Genomic DNA, 18024 nt, shown 5'->3' on the forward strand with positions numbered 1-18024 from the left:
ATCGACTCATGGCGATTTATGGTGGGTTCAAAATGTAAATTTAGTAACGTAAATTTACCATTTAACCCGGAAAAGTGTGACCCCATGGCAAATTTCATGCCTTTTCTTACATAATGAGAATCAGTGACGCTGTGACTAATGCTTGCACTTTCATGATTATTCAGCGTTCTCGCTTCTCCAAACCTTACTGCTCTTCTTTTGATTGAGAATAGGAGATAAAACAAGAGCGCCAAGGCTGAGGTGGGTGGAATGAATGAGTGTGTAGGGGAAAATAAAAGGCAGAGAGAGGGCGAGTTAGGATACTAATGTGACATCTGAGCCAGACTGATTGGGAAATGAGAGAGAGAGATTGCAGACTGGTAAGGAGAGAGACACAAGAAACATAGCTAATGGTGAAGGGAGAAGGAATGGTGGGATAAGTGGAGAGGGAGAGAAAGTGAAAACGGATTATGTTACCTGTCCTGGGCAGGAACAAGCCATTCTTTGTCCTCGGGTCCCTGCTGAGACAAGTCTACATTCCGTAGGCTGTGCTCATACATACACACACACACACACACACACACACACACACACATACATAGACGAGCACCTCATCACTGATGCCCCAAAGGCTTGTCACACTGACCTCAAGGGTTCTGCAACTTGCTCCAGCCATTTTACATCACTTGTGACCCACGTGCTTGGTCGACAAATCTGCATGCTTGCTTTGCGTCTAGTCTTGTGTCCTGAGTCATGAAAAAATAAGTACACCCCATGGAAATTGTTGTCTTTTTTGACATATTTGGACAAGCAAACATTTGATCATATTTGAAACAGTGCCTATTAATGAAGTTGATATACTTGAACTAAACAACAAGGGAAATTAGTTTTTCGATCATTTATTCAAGAGAAATATCAATAGAGTTGATATTCTTCTGTGGAAAAAGTAAGTGCACCGTTGGCCTCAGAAGCTAGTATTGCTGGAATTTTTGACCACTCTTCCATGCAGTATTCTTTTAGTTGCAAGATGTTTGATGGTTTTCTTGCATGTGCTGCTTGTTTCAAATCCCCCCCCCCACAACATTTCAATGGTATTCAGACCCGGGCTTTGACGGGGCCGTTCCATAACCCTCCGTTTCTTCTTTTTGAGCCATTCCTTGGTGGATTTGCTCGTGTGCTTAGGATCATTATCCTGTTGAAAGGTCCACTTTCGGTCCAACTTTTGAACATATGGCCTGACATTATCTTCAAGCACTCTTTGCTATGATGCAGAATTCATAGTTGAATCAATGAATGTAAGCTGTCCAGTCCTTGAGGCAGTGAAGGAAACCCAAACCACAACATTTCCACCACAGTCCTTCACAGGTGGTATGAGGTGCTTCTCCTGAAAACTGTCTTTGGTCTGCGCCAAACCTGTCTGCTGTTACTGTCGCCAAACAACTCTCTTTGATTCGTCTGTCCAGAGCGCATTATTCCAAAAGGCCTGGTCTTTGCCTATGTGCTCTTTGGCAAACTGTAGTCTTGCAAAGGATTTTTCCTGGCACTCCTCCCATGCAGGTCAAATTTGTGCAGTCTCTTTCTGAATGTAGAAGCATGCACTTTGACACGAACAGTTGCAAGACTTAATTGCACATCCTGTGATGAAATTTTGGGGTTCTTGGAGACTTCTTTTTGCATCAGATGATCTGTTCTTGGGCATCCACAACCTTTTCTCTGAAGGTCTTACAGAACTCTATATCTTGGCATGATGTCACCACACACGTCAATGGCTAGGGGAACACCAGACACTAAATATGAGAGGGGTATAAATAAGACTGGTTCCACCTGCACTCCCTAAGCAGGTTGTAGTCACTGGCATGCAATCTTGAACACCTGGTTCAAATTTTATGAATTTGAAGGTGTGATAAATGTAGGGGTGGACTTACTGTTTCCATGTGACTGATCTGTTTTTTTTACTACAATTACTAGAAAATTACTACAAAAGGTCAATTTTATGTCATTTAATAGTGTATCAACTTCATTAATAGGCACTGTTTCAAAGAGGATCAAATGTTTTGCTTGTCCAAACGTCAAAAAAGCCAACAGTTTCCATGGGGTGTACTTAGTTTTTCACACGACTGTATACTGCAGTCTGGTACTGGTATGTCCAAGCAAATGGACTTGCCATGTGTTCCTAAAGATGTTTGGACACAAGGGTGCTGAAGAACATCTCATAACTTCAGACAATCTTTTTCTGAGTCTAGTGAGCAGTGAGTGATTAAGGCTTTGGGCAACATATCAAAAGGTTATGAGTTCAAGCCCCGACACCGCCAAGCTTCACTGTAGGGCCCTTGATCAAGGCCCCTAACCCTCTCTGCTCCAGTTGACAATAAAGGCTAATTTCTTCCTTCTACTGCTATGACTCATGTAGACTAGTGGAGAGAGCTGATGCACACAGAGAGGTGGAGGTTATACCAGAAGAAATGAAATGAAAGTAAATATTGTGATCAAAACTACAAAGACAACTGAGGAATTTGCCTTACAACCTTGCTGAGGAAATGCCTTTAGTGGACTCTGCTTTCACATTAACCCTCTTGCCAGGAGATCACGGGTTTGGATCCCGGCGATGCCACAGCCTCCTGTGGCTGGGAGGCCGAGAGAGGAAAATTGCAAAAGAATGCATGGCCACGACATGGTGACCGACAAGAGTGCAGTGTCAAATAGGGCTAGGCAATATAATATGAGATCAAAATCAAGATAGAACATCATAATACACTTTTCTAAGTATCGTCAGATGTAATTGCTTTCTTCATGAAATACTTTCATTTTTATAAACACAGGACAAAAGTCTTTGAATGTATAGCAGCCCTTGTTGCTGCTTTGTTAGCAAAAACTCTCACCAACTCCTTGTGCCACCACAACAACCCCACACACACACACACACACACACACACACACACACACACACACACACACACACACACACACAGACAGACAGACAGTATACATAAATTCACTCACACTACCAGACAGATATGTATGTATTAGTTACAGGTTGAATGACGTGAGTGTGCAGGCATGTTTTTATATCTTGTTGTGGATCAAATGATTTATTTTTGAATATGATATTTTTTTTAAACATAGAAACATTCATATGTTTTGACCAAGTGGGGACAAGCCAAATAGGTTTTTAGCAATAACTATTTACATAGTTTTGTTTTATTTTAAACTGAAGTCAAGTTTAGGGATAGATTTAGGTGTAGCATAACATTAATTAGCTGCATTTATATTTATGTCAAAATGAATGGCCCTCACACGACTAGTAAAATGTGTATGTGTTTCGGTGGGGTGGGGGTAGGGGTTGTATGGGAGCTGGCAGAGATGAAGGTGTTGTCAGCACTGTCAGCTTAAATGCCTCTATTTCTTTATCAAACCCTGACATAATCTTGTTGCTAAGCACCGATTAGAAAAATTATACAAATATGCAGTCACTAACCTGGCACAAAAGCAAACGTGAAGAAGACCACATTTCGCATCCCAGGGAGTACAAAAACAGAGAATTTGAATGGAAAAAAATTGATGTGGAAAAGAAAAAAGGAGTTCCAAAAGAAAATGTGAAGAAGAAAAAAGGAGTTCCTTTGGGAATTCCAAAATCGGCACATACAAATCGGTTACTAAAACAAGAAAAGGGAATCAAATGGCAAAACAAATAGCAACCGGGTGGAAAAAAAAAAAAACCAAGCCACACATACAGACGTATGTTTGTCTGATTTGTCTGCTGCCCACCTCCTGTGTTCCTGCTCGGGATCATTTGCAGGCATGCACCACTTTCAACGGAACCTTTGGCACACGTGGGTCTTGGGCTAAGCAGGGGGTACTGGAAACCGCCACGGCTATTTTTGAAAAGCGCAAGTTAGCAAACATATAAATCAATTTGCACATTAGTTTCCAGCCGGCCCTTGCTTTGGGGTAACAGTGGAAGTCCAGAGTGGAACTTTCCCCTGGCTCTTTCACACACGGAAAACTTGTCCATTACAGGCCCCAAGGAGCCGCTGGGGGATTTCTGTTGGTCCAGCAGACATGGAAAGCTGCGAGAAGTGTTTTTCTTTTATTTTCACTCCTTTGGAACAGTTGTTTGGTCGTTTTATTACTGTTTCAGTGTTTCAGTTACTCTCCGTCAGGTTTGATGAATGTGTGTGTGTGTGTGTGTGTGTAGCTGAATGTAGTCTTACAAGTCAAATCATACCAGATTCTCTGGACAACAGGGACCATGCTTGTCCGACTGACCCTCAGGTCCTTTTTTGTCACTGTGTGTGGGCAAGAACAGTCTACTTTCACACGGAGAGGCCATTTGACTGACATTGCAGATAACCAGCCACACATCTCGGCAAATATTCCACTAGCTGCTCCAAGCAAAACTCAAGAATAACTTAACAGCGGGATGGTACAAGCTTTTTTCATTCCAGTTACTGTAGCATACTCCAAGAAGCACATTGTGTTACAATATTCAAAAGGTTGCTTCTTCATAGAAAGTCAAGGTGTGTGCAGAAGTTCAAATAGTTGGTCAGATTGCCACCTTTTTGAATTTGAAGGTTGTGTTCACTGGATCGTATTCTTCATACACACATGCACGCACACACACACACACACAAACACACACACACACAGTATAGATGAGAACTTGGGCAGAATAGTGCAATAAACATCTACTGAGTGGCAGTTCTGAGAATGGCCATGCTGAACGGAAGTCAGCATTAACTCAAATAACCACTTTTTATGAGCGTGGTGAGCAGAAAAGCATCTCAGAATGCAGAACACTCCTCATCTTGAAGTGGATGACCTACAACAGCAGAAGACTACAGTGGATTTCACTCCTGTTGGCCAAGAACGCGGGGGGGGGGGCGAATGTTGCCTTTTCTTTATTTATATGTGTATGTAAACCGTACTTTACCAAAAAAAAAGTCAGCCTCTGCATTTGACATCATGCCTTTGCAATAAACTTTTTGCACGCCATAGCATAATGGCTGTGCTTCCTTGGCGCGCTCTGTATTGTTCTAACTCGGTGCAAAAGCCATCTAACTGGAGCTGGTCACATTAGCATTTAAATGGGCTCTGTAGCCATTCGTGGTGGCTGGCAGGCTGGTGGGAGGAAGGCCAGGGGAAGTCGAAAATGAAAACGTGGCGAGATATCACAACGACGTTTACAGAGACTGGAATGGCTGAAAGAATGTGGGAAATTATTTGAGGGATGGACTAGGCCTGTGTTCTCACCCGTTCTGCTCACTACACCCACGTAGACCAGCCTCCGACTGCATCCTGAACACATTGAAGCAGGACCGAGGACAGGGTGATGGACATATGTGGGTGAGGACCGAGAAAGAGAGTAGGGTAAAAAGGTACCATTTGAAGAGAAGGGGTGGTTTGTGTAACAGTGGCATTACACAAGACTTTGACATGGATCATTATGAGTAGGAGTGAGCTGTATCGAGTGGGAGAGGAGGTCGAGTCAGGCATGTTGAGCTGCGTCTCGGCGAAGAGCTGGCATTCAAGTCAAATCTTTCATTAGAAGCATTTTAATTCTCACTTTGCTATTACTTCAATTGCAATCGAGTCGTCCATCCTCCACTGAGCACATGGAATACCAGCCGTCTGGCACAGATCCCGAGTTTCCCCAGAGTTCCACCTTTCTACTCAATCAGCATCAATGATGCGTGATTGCACAACCCATCTCCTTTGCGTACTTGCACAGTTTGCCCAAAAATGGTGATCAGAAAAACCCGCTCAGGCCTGCACCCTCGCATGTCTCAGTTCAGATGTTGAAACGTCTGTAAGATTCAGTGCATCCTATTTGTAGAGAAGCATCTCTACCGTCATTAGGCATGACCCGGCATCAACACAAGATTGGAAGGCTCTTAATGAACACACATTTGACACGCCTAGTCACAAGGCTACGCATCATTAATGTTTCCATATATATCTGAGAAAATGCTTTCAGCAAGCCGACAGTCAAAACGTATAAAGGAAGGCTATCACGAGGTTAATTTGCTGCTCACGGATTCTGAGATCTTTTTCAGCTTGAGGGATTAAATGTCGAAAACTTGGTACCGGAAGAGTGCTAAAGCAGGATGTGAGATAAGAGGGCTTATCTTGACGGATATAATTATACATAAAGGGAACCTAGCCCTAGTCAGCACTCGTACTTGGAGACAATTTGTAGATGTAGACCAGGGAGGTTGGGGTCTAGTTTTTGAGTCTGATGTAAAACGTCCTGATTTTAATACCACTTGTTAGTGAAGGTCTGTTAGAAAACGATATTGACCATGTTTGTTTCCAGACAGCAATGTTGATTACCTTTATCTCTTGTTTTTCTCGCCTGAAAATTGGAGCCACTTTTTATCCCCTCTTGATGTAGCACTCAAGCACGTTATTGATCTTTATAACGTGTCTGAGTTTATATCAGCTTGGAATCGAACAGCCACGTTAGTTACATGTCTGGAGTGTTGTTTTGGCTCCAGACTTGTGTGTTTTGCACCAGCCACTGCTTTGCTTTACGGTTATCGTGTCTGGTCGCAAAAACATTCTCTTCTCTCGCTGGTGCTTAATTCTCTTTATACACCAGCACTGCTGACGATAATTCAAATCACAGGTTTATATTAACGGGCTTGTTCGAATACGTTAGTGTTTCTATAGATTTGTATAGCGAATGCACACGTAATATAAGCCTTAGTGGTTCGCCTCACACCTCCAGGGTTGGGGGTTCGAATCCTGCCTCCGGAGTTTGCATGTTCTCCCTGTGCTTTTGGGGATTTCCTATGGGTACTCCGGTTTCGTCCAAAGATATGCGCTGGAGGCAGATTGGCATTTCCAAATTGTCCCTGGTGTGTGAATGTGTGTGCAGTTGTACCCTGTGATGGGTTGGCACCCTGTCCAGGGTGTCCCCCGCCTTGTGCCGAGTTCCCTGGGATAGGCTTCAGGTTTCCCGTGACCCTGTGTAGGATAAGCGTTACAGCAAACGGATGGACGGATGATATGGTGAAGGTTTCTGTTAGGAGATTTGTATTTAACATTTATGGAAGGAGTCTCCAGTGTCAGCACTCGATAGCCGTCAATAGGATTTCTGCCACAGGGGCGTCTTCAGGACAGAGGATTTATCTCTTTCCTGTTGCTTGATAGCATCAAGCTGATGAGGGAACAATATGTAGGTGCAATAGTGGATTTTTTGTGTTCCTTACTTATACAAATAACCTGGAAGATTTGTAGAACATGATGATAAACAACAACAACGTACGCATTAAGCCTTGGCCTTAGCAAAACTATATTACGTTTCTGAGAAAACCCATTTGGGAAAACTGACTTCCTGTCTGGAATGCTTGTTTGTGTTTGGATGAGCTTCCTGTCTGTCATTTTATAGACACTGTACTCTATGGTCCACTGTACAGTAGATCCTGGGTGCAGAGCTTTGTGAACATGGGCAGGAATCATTCAAATTTCGAACCCACCTACATACAAAAAGACTAATCTTACTTAGTGCACCTTCAACTGTAAATATAAAAGGTTAAAAATACTCATTTTTGTTCATGAATACATACATAAAGTATGGCAAATTGCTTTGGTATATGAGGAATAAAACACTTTGGGGTGTGATGTTCTAGGAGGATAACTGAGGTTGGTAACGTTGGTATGTTGCGTCACACCGCACCGAGGGTGATGCGTTTCCTAGAGCATTTGTTGTGTGTTTTAATCCTTACTAATTTCATATGAACCATTTAAACAGCTCTGACTTTTGTGTGTGTGTGTGAGAACAGAATAGTAAGTCCTAAGAAGGCTCTTGTCTCTGATATATCTGTATATATTTATTATTTTACTAATAAATACTGTATATATTTGATATTTTTCCAGTTGGAGACAAGGTGCCTGCTGATATCCGAATCGTCTCTATAAAATCCACTACTCTCCGAGTGGACCAGTCCATCCTCACAGGTACTGTGCTCGAAAAAGATTAAGGCTGCCTCTTATATATGAACTGGATTGCGTTTTTGTTGTTTGGTTTGTTCTAAATCTATAGAGGACCACCAAAGATCAGTGTGTGTTTGTGTGTGTTTTTAACAGGCGAGTCGGTATCGGTTATCAAACACACTGACCCAGTGCCTGATCCCCGAGCTGTTAATCAAGACAAGAAGAACATGTTGTTTTCCGTAAGCACTTCCTTCCTGTTGTATGTGCATGCATGTCTGTCTTTGTACGTGTGTGTGTTTGTGTGTGTGTGTGGACATAGATCATGCAAATGCTCTAGATTTTTAAGCATGCAACATTTATTATTTCCTTGACCTGTTTACTGATATTCTCACAGTTGCTATCTATACATTCTTTGAATTAACTTTTTTTTTTTTTATAAAGTCAGCGTGTTTTTTTTTTTCCTGCATGCGTTTTCATTTTTAAGTGAGATTTAAGATTTTTTTTTTCCATAAAACTCTCATGTCTTGCATAATACAACAGTATTTCATAATAGTCACACTCTTTCCATCTTTCCATCTCATTTCTGTTTGCAAAAAAAGAAAAAAAAAAAACATTAGGATGTCATAAATATAAGACTTAAGTGTTCCTTCTCGCTCCTGCTATACTGGTCCTGTCAGCAGCACATTTTTCCATTCTCAGTTCACTTACATTCTGTTTGGATTATTTATAGTCGAGGGCACACCTTTGAAGCGCTTTAATCACTTGAAGCCACAGAATCACTTTGAGTACGCCTCTGTTTAGTTTAGCAAATTGCACTTGTGGTGTATGCTTTTTAGAGTAGGCTTTTATGCATTTTCCAACACATCATCCCTTTAATAAATGTGGTCCACTAGGGAACAAATGTCTAACGACATTACGGCCAATGAAGTTTCCAAGCTGTCAGAACTACCGAGTGAAATAAGTGTACGAAATGTTTGAAATGGCTGCCGTTTCCCGACCGACCTATAAAGACAACTGGGAGAGAGAATGTATATGTGGTAGAAAAAGCTATTTTTATGTTTTTGAGCTGCATGAGTGTGTGTGGGTCTGTAGAATGGAAAAACGAATCAGTTCTGATTCCGCCTTTTTAAGCTGTGTGAGCATTTCCGTACATCCGTGTCCGTTCTCTTTTAGGGCACCAACATCGCCGCGGGCCGAGCCATCGGCGTAGTGGTCTGCACTGGCGTCTCCACCGAGATCGGCAAGATCCGTAACCAGATGGTGAGCACGGAGCAAGAGAAGACACCGCTGCAGCAGAAGCTGGACGAGTTCAGCCAGCAGCTCTCCAAAGTTATCTCGCTCATCTGCATCGCAGTTTGGCTCATCAACATCGGCCACTTCAGCGACCCCGTGCACGGCGGCTCCTGGTTCCGCGGCGCCATCTACTACTTCAAGATCGCGGTGGCCCTGGCCGTGGCCGCCATCCCCGAGGGTCTTCCCGCCGTCATCACCACATGCCTGGCTCTGGGCACGCGCCGCATGGCCAAGAAGAACGCCATCGTGCGCTCACTGCCCTCTGTGGAGACACTGGGCTGCACCTCGGTCATCTGCTCTGACAAAACAGGAACCCTCACGACCAATCAGATGTCTGTGTGTAGGGTGAGTTAAGACTTCTTGTTAAGGTTAAAGATAGGACTAGTGCAGATTCAGTAGTCTGCTTTTCAGAAAGGAAAGTGTTCAGCTCAGGAAACAAAGCATCTCAAACTACGGTAACATGAACAGGACAAAAACAAAACTAAGCTACATGAGCCTATGGTGGCCTGGTGCAAAATGTGTATATATATCACATTCACACTAATATATATATATATAATATATATATATATATATATGAGAGAGAGATACATAGCACCATTTTATTTATTTATTTTTCTCTAAGGAGACCATATACACTTCAAAGCAACGTATTATTCTGAAAACACAATACTACAGGTTTTGAACTGTGAAAATAATTTTACTTGGCAGCTCTAGTTTTATATCCGATTCTTTCTTACTGCCTTTGCTTAATTTCACCTTCGTACAGTCCACGCTGGCCAAGCTGCTGTATTTGTTTGTTTGACATTCCACCTCTAAGACCTCTCCCCCTGCTCTCAGTTGTGTTTCTATCAGCACTCTTGTTATTTTTGGAGCACTGACAGGTTGCTCTTACAGGCCTTGGCAACTCCCAACCTGGCTGCATGGCTTTGACGCGTTGCCAGTGTCGGTGAGACGCTGTGTGTACACCTGGATGATGCAACACTAACAGTGTTCAGGGTCGACACTCTCTGTGGTCTGTAATTATAAAGGGAACTCAACTTGCTGGCGAAAGATATTCGAGGAAAAACTCCTAACGGACAGATCTAGGGTTGCAACAATTTATCAACAAACTCAATCCAGTAATAAAAATAGTTGGCAACGAATTTTATTATCGATTAGTTATGCTATGAAGATGTTGTCTTTAATCTGTGTTGTGGGTCCAGTCATCAATTTGCCATCCTGCTTCTGGTTCACATCAAAGGTGTTGGGAGTCGATCCCAAGATTCCAGGCATTTAAAACTAAGGGGGCTTTCTCACTGTAGGTTTAGTCCGAAACCAAGCACAGTCTGCGTGAAAAATTGGTACCGTGAAAGCTGTCATGCGAACCAGGAAGCGCGCTGCGGTACCGAACCCGAGACTACCTGTGGGAGGTGGTCTGACTTCGCTTGCACTGGAACTGTGCCACGATTCCCATGAATGTGAACAAGTGAGTCTGAAACTAGACCAACGCTTCAGGGTGCCGGGAACAATCGCACTCGGATTCGGACTACAGCAAACGTGCTCAGTGTGAAAACCACCTAAGAGTCAGTCCTGAACTTTTGGAATCGATTCCAAACACCCAAGAAAAGATTCACCTTACACAGCCCAAACACAGCAAGCAAAGTCAATGTAGTGTTGGAGTGAATGTGATCCAGTTAAACAAATAAGGCTTTGAAAAGCATGTAAGACCCTCTCAGAGCAATTTTTCTATAATTGCGGAAAAGCGTTTGGAAAGTGTCCAGAACTCTGTGACAAAAAAAAAAAAGTGGTCTCATGTCAAGACGGATAAATATTTGATATATGTCAGCAATGCTGTGTTGTAGTGACTGACCTGTAATTTGATTTAGCCTAGTTAAACGTTCTGTAGAAGTATTAGCTTACTAAAATCCTGGAAAGATATATTTGTTTAGTATTTATATTTTTATAAAATAATACAACTAATTGATTTATTGAAGAACAAACTGTCAATAGGCTTATCAATGATCAAAATAATTGTTACAGTAGTCGCTGCCCTAAATTGCAGTCCCTACAAGATTAAAAACGCTTGATATTGCTGCAGCTTTAAAAAAAAAAAAAAAAAAAAATTGCAGAAAACTACTCGAATTGCCACAATTGCGGTTGCACGGAATTGTTTTTCGCAGTGATGTTTGCTGGTAAACGAGTCCTTGGAGCTGTACTCATGTTTGACGCACGTGAACAGAACAGGGCTTTTGGCTGAATGCACGTTCTGATGACGTCACGTGATGCGTCTCAGCTTAAATCTGCGGTAATTTTGAAAAATGACCTTACGTCCGACAAATATTGCATGATTTTGCGTTAATTTTTGCAATCGCGAAATCCTGGAGGGACTGATAAGGGTACAAAAACAAAAGAGTGGTATGAAGATTATAGTGATTATAAAAACACGAGCTTGATCCGGAGTGTTCGGTGCTGTGCGGTATTCTTTTGATTAAACACTGGGAACTTTCTTTTGTCACACCCACTGACATACAATGCTTTTAATTCTCCACATAAACCCTTTATAAAGGTTGCCATCAGTAAACACATGAGCAGTGGTGCTGTGTTATACACTAGTAGACTGGGATGTTTAAAATGTATTCTTCTGTGAAGTACTGTGAACACACCTGTGATGCACTGTGCTGTAATATCAGATTACTTTAGTGTAAAAAGCCCACTTTTAGCCACCTAATAATTGAGTGATTAAGCGCATGCAGGCCATTACTCCAGTATCTCTCACTTTTCTTCATACAGCCGGGTAGAGGAGAAACGATCGCCCTTTGGATCGAAGCTGGAAGAAGGATCGCATTATGCGTAATTTGCAAACACACAAACTCCCCACCTGACTCGCAGCCGGTAACCTCGAATCAATAGTGCTTCCAGTCAAGCAGGAAGGATTACACAAAGTACAGATCCTGAATAGGAAGGAAATGAAATGTAGTGTTTTTTTAGTGTTACTCTTCAACTTGGTTAACATTTCTGGATTTAAAGTTATAATGCTACGCCTTTTAAATAAATAGTTATAACGAATCAGATTATTGTCTGAGCCAGAATACATGTAAAGGTATTGATTGAATTCTTTCTTTGTTTTTTTTTTTTCTCTCTCAGTCCTCAGATTGTGTTCTTGTAACCACACTCGTTGAACCAAAACACACTTCCAGTTTGTTCCAACCGCTCCTGATCCGTCATAAACACACTTTTTTTTTTTTTTCTCGGTTTTTATCTGAAAGGCAGAATTGAGAAAAAGTTCTGAGAATAAGGGCCTTGTTTTCTTTCCTTCGCCCCTCCTTTTCCCTCATTTATCAGGCCCCCACACACACCCTCGTGTCACTCCCAACTTATGTGACCTTTATGATTTCAATTGGAAAACTGCAATTGAATTATTTATTTATTTTTAGCTATTTTGTTCCTCGTCACTGTTTCCAGCTGGATGAATGCTCACTTTAGAGTAGCCTTTCCAGCTTGCTTTCTTTGCTGTTATGGAAAAAAAAAGTAAGTGTGTGTGTGTGTGAGAGAGAGAGATGCAGGTGCGTTCATGCCTTGTGCTTATTCATGCATGAGGGAATGCCGTCTGCTTGCTGTAATACCCTGAGGGATGTGTGTATGTGTAGGTAGCGTAGGCCTTGCTGTGTGTTTATAAGCAGGGAGTTCCCAGTGTGCTAAAGCTGTTTACTTTCCCGTGGTCCTGGGAACCTGCAGTCAAGTGTCCTGCCACACAGCTGTAAATATTTACTCACCTCAGCCTCACTGTGATACGGGGACAGCCTAGCTCTCAAACACTGACCAGCCTAGAGATCTCATTATTGCAGTCTACACACACACACACACAGCCTTTTACCACACGTAGTACAAGCAACACTGCATGCGTTTGTGTGTTTTTAAAATAAAACGTACAGAAAACCAATGTTTATTAGCACCGTATGCATTAACTGTATCAAATTCAGTGCAAAAGTTTGCACACCCTTATTACAAAATGAAGGTGGCAGCTGCACAATTAGGTCTCTCTGATATTACATTTACAAATAAGTACAGTATGTAAAGTAAAGGGAAAAGAACAAGGCTTAAACATGGGACATGTGCCTCATCAAAACAACAGCCTATGTGGATATTTCAGATAAATAACTTTAATGAACATTAATAACCTATCTACAGCACTTTGCCTGTCCCAGTCCACTATAACTCACTGTACCTTGAAATACAATTAAAATAAATCGAATCGAATGATTTAATAAGAAAAAAAAAGGAACACGTTTCCATGAGTCATCCATTATGGCTAATGACATTTTTTAAAATATATTTTCTTTCACTCAACCCTGTTACCTGAACACAGTCACCCCTATGAAATCTGTTCAGTAGAAAGTTGCATCATCGCAATTACCTGAAACTCAAGAGGAGAAGAAAATTACTTTATCGTTCTGATTTCTTTACTTTCAGTGATATTGTGTTATTGACTGACGAGGTCACTTTGAACGTACAACCCTGTGACCCAGATTATAGCGCGAGAGTAAATTACTAATTAAAAAAAAATATCATTTTACGTCATTCATTAAAAAATCCTTAATGCTAGATAACCACATGTTGTATAATCACAGTTTCAATGCTAAAGCCTCGACACTGGTACTTTCAAGCCGCGTTGTTGTCAAGAAAGACACCATGCTAAAAGCAAAAAAAGGAGATTGCTGCCTGAGACCTTTTTGAATGGTTACATTCTTGTTTCATTTGATTCAATGTTGAAAATAAAAGTATTGTTTCATTTTTAAAGGTTACATGGGCTAAATGGCACCCCAACAGTGAAATCACTCTTATAGCAAAACCATATTTAGCTTTTAGATTTCACAAATGGTCTATGTTCGTCTTGTGTAGATAAAGTGTATACTAGATATTCAATTACTTTTTTTTTTAAAACCAACACTGTGGGATGCAAATCTTTCCACTCTACAGTATGCTTGGTATTTTCCAATAAATATCTAATGAGGAAATTAAGAAGGTGCTATTATTTTATTTATTTTTTTGCCATAACTGATGCATAACTGATTTGTATCGTGATTGTGTAATTAGTTCCAGGAAGCTGGTGTGAGTATCGTGGGTGAGGATCGTACTTTGCTTATCCTACCTCTTATCCTGTCTTGCTCGCACCTCTTCCTCTGTGCATCATACACACGTGTGTTATCATGCAAGGTAAATGGGTTTTACATAAAGTCAGTGACTTACACCACGGTGCCGTTTGGTGTACAACAGCAGCTCTGACTGCAGTGCCGGCTGTAAATGAAGTCACAGGTTTATATTAACGCGCTCGTTCTAATACCTTTATAGTTTCTAGAGTAACACCTCTTTCGCAGGAACACTGTATGGAGAACGATTTGCATGATCCAAGGCTAATCATAAAGAAGCATTTTTACTAAACATAGAAAATTGTGAAGCTGTCTGTAAGTGGATGTTTATTGAACATTTATAGAAGGAGACTCCAGTGTCACTGCTGTGAACTAGTCAGAATGGACTGGTTTATACTTGACAAATGACTTTGCACACGTATCTCGTGTACATCTGAAGGATTAAAAGCAACCTCCATTAGCTCTCATGTCAGAGCCAAAACGTCTCTCTTCACGGGGTTTCCACGGCAAATTGTAAAATTATTTCATGCACAACACACGACGAGCCTTGTTCCTTTTCGAAATTTTACGCCATCGTCATGATGGTTTGTGATTGGCTGCGTCTCAAAGCGAAAACTATTACCGTACATGTTTATTTGCTTAGTCATGGTTCTATACTGTCCCGTTATTTATGCTTGTGTTATTTATTATGGCCGGGTAAAAAATATAGATTTTAATTTAATGAAACGATTCGGGGATTTCCCGTATCGATTCTTAATGCTCGCATGTGCTTTACTTGAGAGGATGTGAATATTATCTGTAGTCGCCTCTCGTCCTGTAGATGTCGCCATCTTTCATGTTTTGAATTTTGCAAACGGTTTTATTTCTTAAACATGTTTATAAGAAGTTGTTAATGAATTTCACTGTTGCACATTTACAGTTTTTTTTGTTATAGTAGTGTGCAGTTTGTTCTTGTGTGCATTGTATGCACATATTTATGATTTCTTGTTACAACGTTTGTTACTCAAAGTAAAAGTAAAAAGTCATTAAACATAATTGCGTGGGCCCTATTGTTAAAGTAAATGTGTATTTCGGTAATATAGCTCAGTAGGAGGGTTTCAGTTACCAGCATTTATATTCAAATATGGATTTCATGTCTGCAAAACTAACATTTTAAATGAAATATTGATAACTAATCGATATCGAATCGAAACCATATAAATAAGAATCGAATCACCAAATTGGTCGCAACACCCAGCCCTACTATTTATGTAGCGTTAACTTCTGAGGATGTGCGCATGTGTACGTATAGTTAAAAACAAGTATAATCCAGGCTTAACTTTTCCACCATGGAAATGTCTTCAGGACGGAGGAGTTTGCACTTTCTGTTTTCATGATAAGCTGTGTGTTTGTTCTTGTTTTTTGTTTGTTTGTTTTTGTTTGTGTCTTCTTATCTTGATGTAAGAGGGGAAAAAGAGAGGCTGGTAAAGGAGAGATGTTATAATGTAGGTGATAAAAGGAACTTGTGGAGATTCCACCACGAATGAAACAAATAATTGTTACGAATAAAGGTGTGAAACGTTGTTCAGTAATTAACTGCAACTTATTATCGTTGGCAAATTGCCGTAATATACAAGGACTACAGCACGTCGTGACATGCCGTCATTGATTCTTTTAGTATAACAGCACACCCGAAGTAATTTATTCCTTACAAATGCAAGTGTGTGTCTTCAGAGTAGTGTCCCTTCAGTGTTCCTTGTGTTGAGGATGTAGGATAAATCTCTGTTTACGTGGCTGTGTTCTATTCATGGCTGTGCTGCATCCTTTCCCCTCGATCTCTCTCTCTCTTCCTCAGCCCGACCTCAGTGGGACATCTACATGAGGTCCCTCACTTTCCTCTACCTATTTTTGTACGTCTTTCCCTTTGTTTTGTGATCCTGCCGGGATCCGTGCCACTTTGCTGATGGCAAATTGCTCAGTATCACAAAAGCCAAGAGGGTGAAAAGGAAGTTTCAAGCGATGTGTGTGTGATTTGTATTTATGACGCATCTTATTTACCGTGTGTGTGTGTGTTTTTGTTTAAATACCTTTTTTCTACTCAATGCCTGTATGAGGTGACAGTTTTTTGTGAAGGAGCAGTTTGTAATGTTTAGCTCCTCGGTTCTCTGTGAGGTGAATTGCAAGTGTGGTAAAAACAAGCCTCGCGCTTATCCCCAAATGAACCCTCCTTCAAGCCAAGTGGCTTTTTTATTGTCATTTCAACCATATACAGTGGGTACAGTATGCAGTGAAACGAAACAATGTTCCTCCAGGACCACGATGCTACATAAAACAACACACTAACCACATGTGAGGAGACAAAACTTTAAAAAAAAAAAAAAAAAAAAAAAAAAAAGACATACACATTCTCCATAAAGTGCACGTGCAAACGTGTGCAAACAACATAAGACCGTACAGTAACTACTAAAACAGAACAATGGACACTCCTTCCTCTTTTGGACATACACCGATCAGCCATAACAATAATACCACCTGCCTAATATTGTGTAGGTCCCCCTTGTGCCAACAAAACAGCTCTGACTCGTCGAGACATGGACTCCACAAGACCTCTGAAGGTGTGCTGTGGTATCTGGCACCAAGACGTTAGCAGCAGATCCTTTAAGTCCTGTAAGTTGTGAGGTGGTGTCTCCAAGGATCAGACTTGTTTGTCCAACACGTCCCACAGATGCTCGATCAGATTGAGATCTGGGGAATTTCGAGTCAACACCTTGAACTGTTTGTCATGTTCCTCAAACCATTCCTGAACAATTTTTGCAGTGTAGCAGAGTGCATTATCCTGCTGAAAGAGGCCACTGTGTACGTGGTCTGCAATGTTTAGGTAGGTGGTACTGTACATGTCAAAGTAAGAACCACATGAATGCCAGGACCCAAGGTTTCTCAGTAGAAGATTACCCAGAAGCATTTTTAACGCTTCCAACAAATCAAATTCGAGAACTGACCGTTCACTTGCTGCCTAATATATTCCACCCCTTGACAGATGCCATTGTAATGAGCTAATCAATGTTATTAATGTCCCCTGTTTTAATGTTATGGCTGATTGGTGTATAATATACAGTACCTGGTGGGTTTAAATGTACAGCTCACTTGGAGCTCGTTTCGAACCTGGGGGGGGGGGGAGTATATAGAAGCATGACGTGAATAAACTAGGTAGATCCAGATCATATCAATAATGTAAATCACAGTTTTTGTGAGGTGTCATTAAAATTAAATGCATAAAGCAGGTCTAGAAACATTTTAAAGATTACACACTGCACCCTTTTAAATACATACATCGGAGCGGCAACAATATTTTGCAGGAGTTGAAGCGGTTTTGCTGAGACACTGGTGTTTCAGATCTTGTTGTATCTGTTGCTTAGTGTTATAGATACCAGTACACGAAGTATCTCTAGAAGGGGAAAAAACCCTACGTAAAATGTTTTAGAAAAGTTCTCATTTTAAGTTTGTAATTTGCCCCTTCTGGGTAAATTATTAGCTTTTTTTTGGATGACTCATCGAGTACCACTTTTGTGCTCGTCCAGTTGAGTGTACTCTTGAATGTGTACGTGTGTAGGTTTTGTGAGCAAACCTATGCATCGCGATTAATATCATGTACCATAGAAAAGCCTTCGAGAAACGCAATATGATCATTTTGCCATATCACCCACCTCTG

The 18024-nt window shown here is 41.1% G+C and overlaps 1 protein-coding gene across 1 annotated transcript in view; it reads left to right on the forward strand.

Moving 5' to 3' along the window:
* The window catches only part of atp2a3 (ATPase sarcoplasmic/endoplasmic reticulum Ca2+ transporting 3), an 89398-nt gene that overhangs the window by 43741 nt on the left and 27633 nt on the right, over nt 1-18024 (forward strand). The window contains exons 6-8 of the mRNA XM_053618743.1: nt 7858-7938; nt 8068-8153; nt 9088-9552. Coding sequence (XP_053474718.1) covers nt 7858-7938; nt 8068-8153; nt 9088-9552 — 632 coding nt within the window. The remainder of the gene's footprint in view (nt 1-7857; nt 7939-8067; nt 8154-9087; nt 9553-18024) is intronic.

The sequence above is a fragment of the Ictalurus furcatus genome, chromosome 28 (assembly GCF_023375685.1).
Source record: "Ictalurus furcatus strain D&B chromosome 28, Billie_1.0, whole genome shotgun sequence".
Classification (NCBI taxonomy): domain Eukaryota; kingdom Metazoa; phylum Chordata; class Actinopteri; order Siluriformes; family Ictaluridae; genus Ictalurus; species Ictalurus furcatus.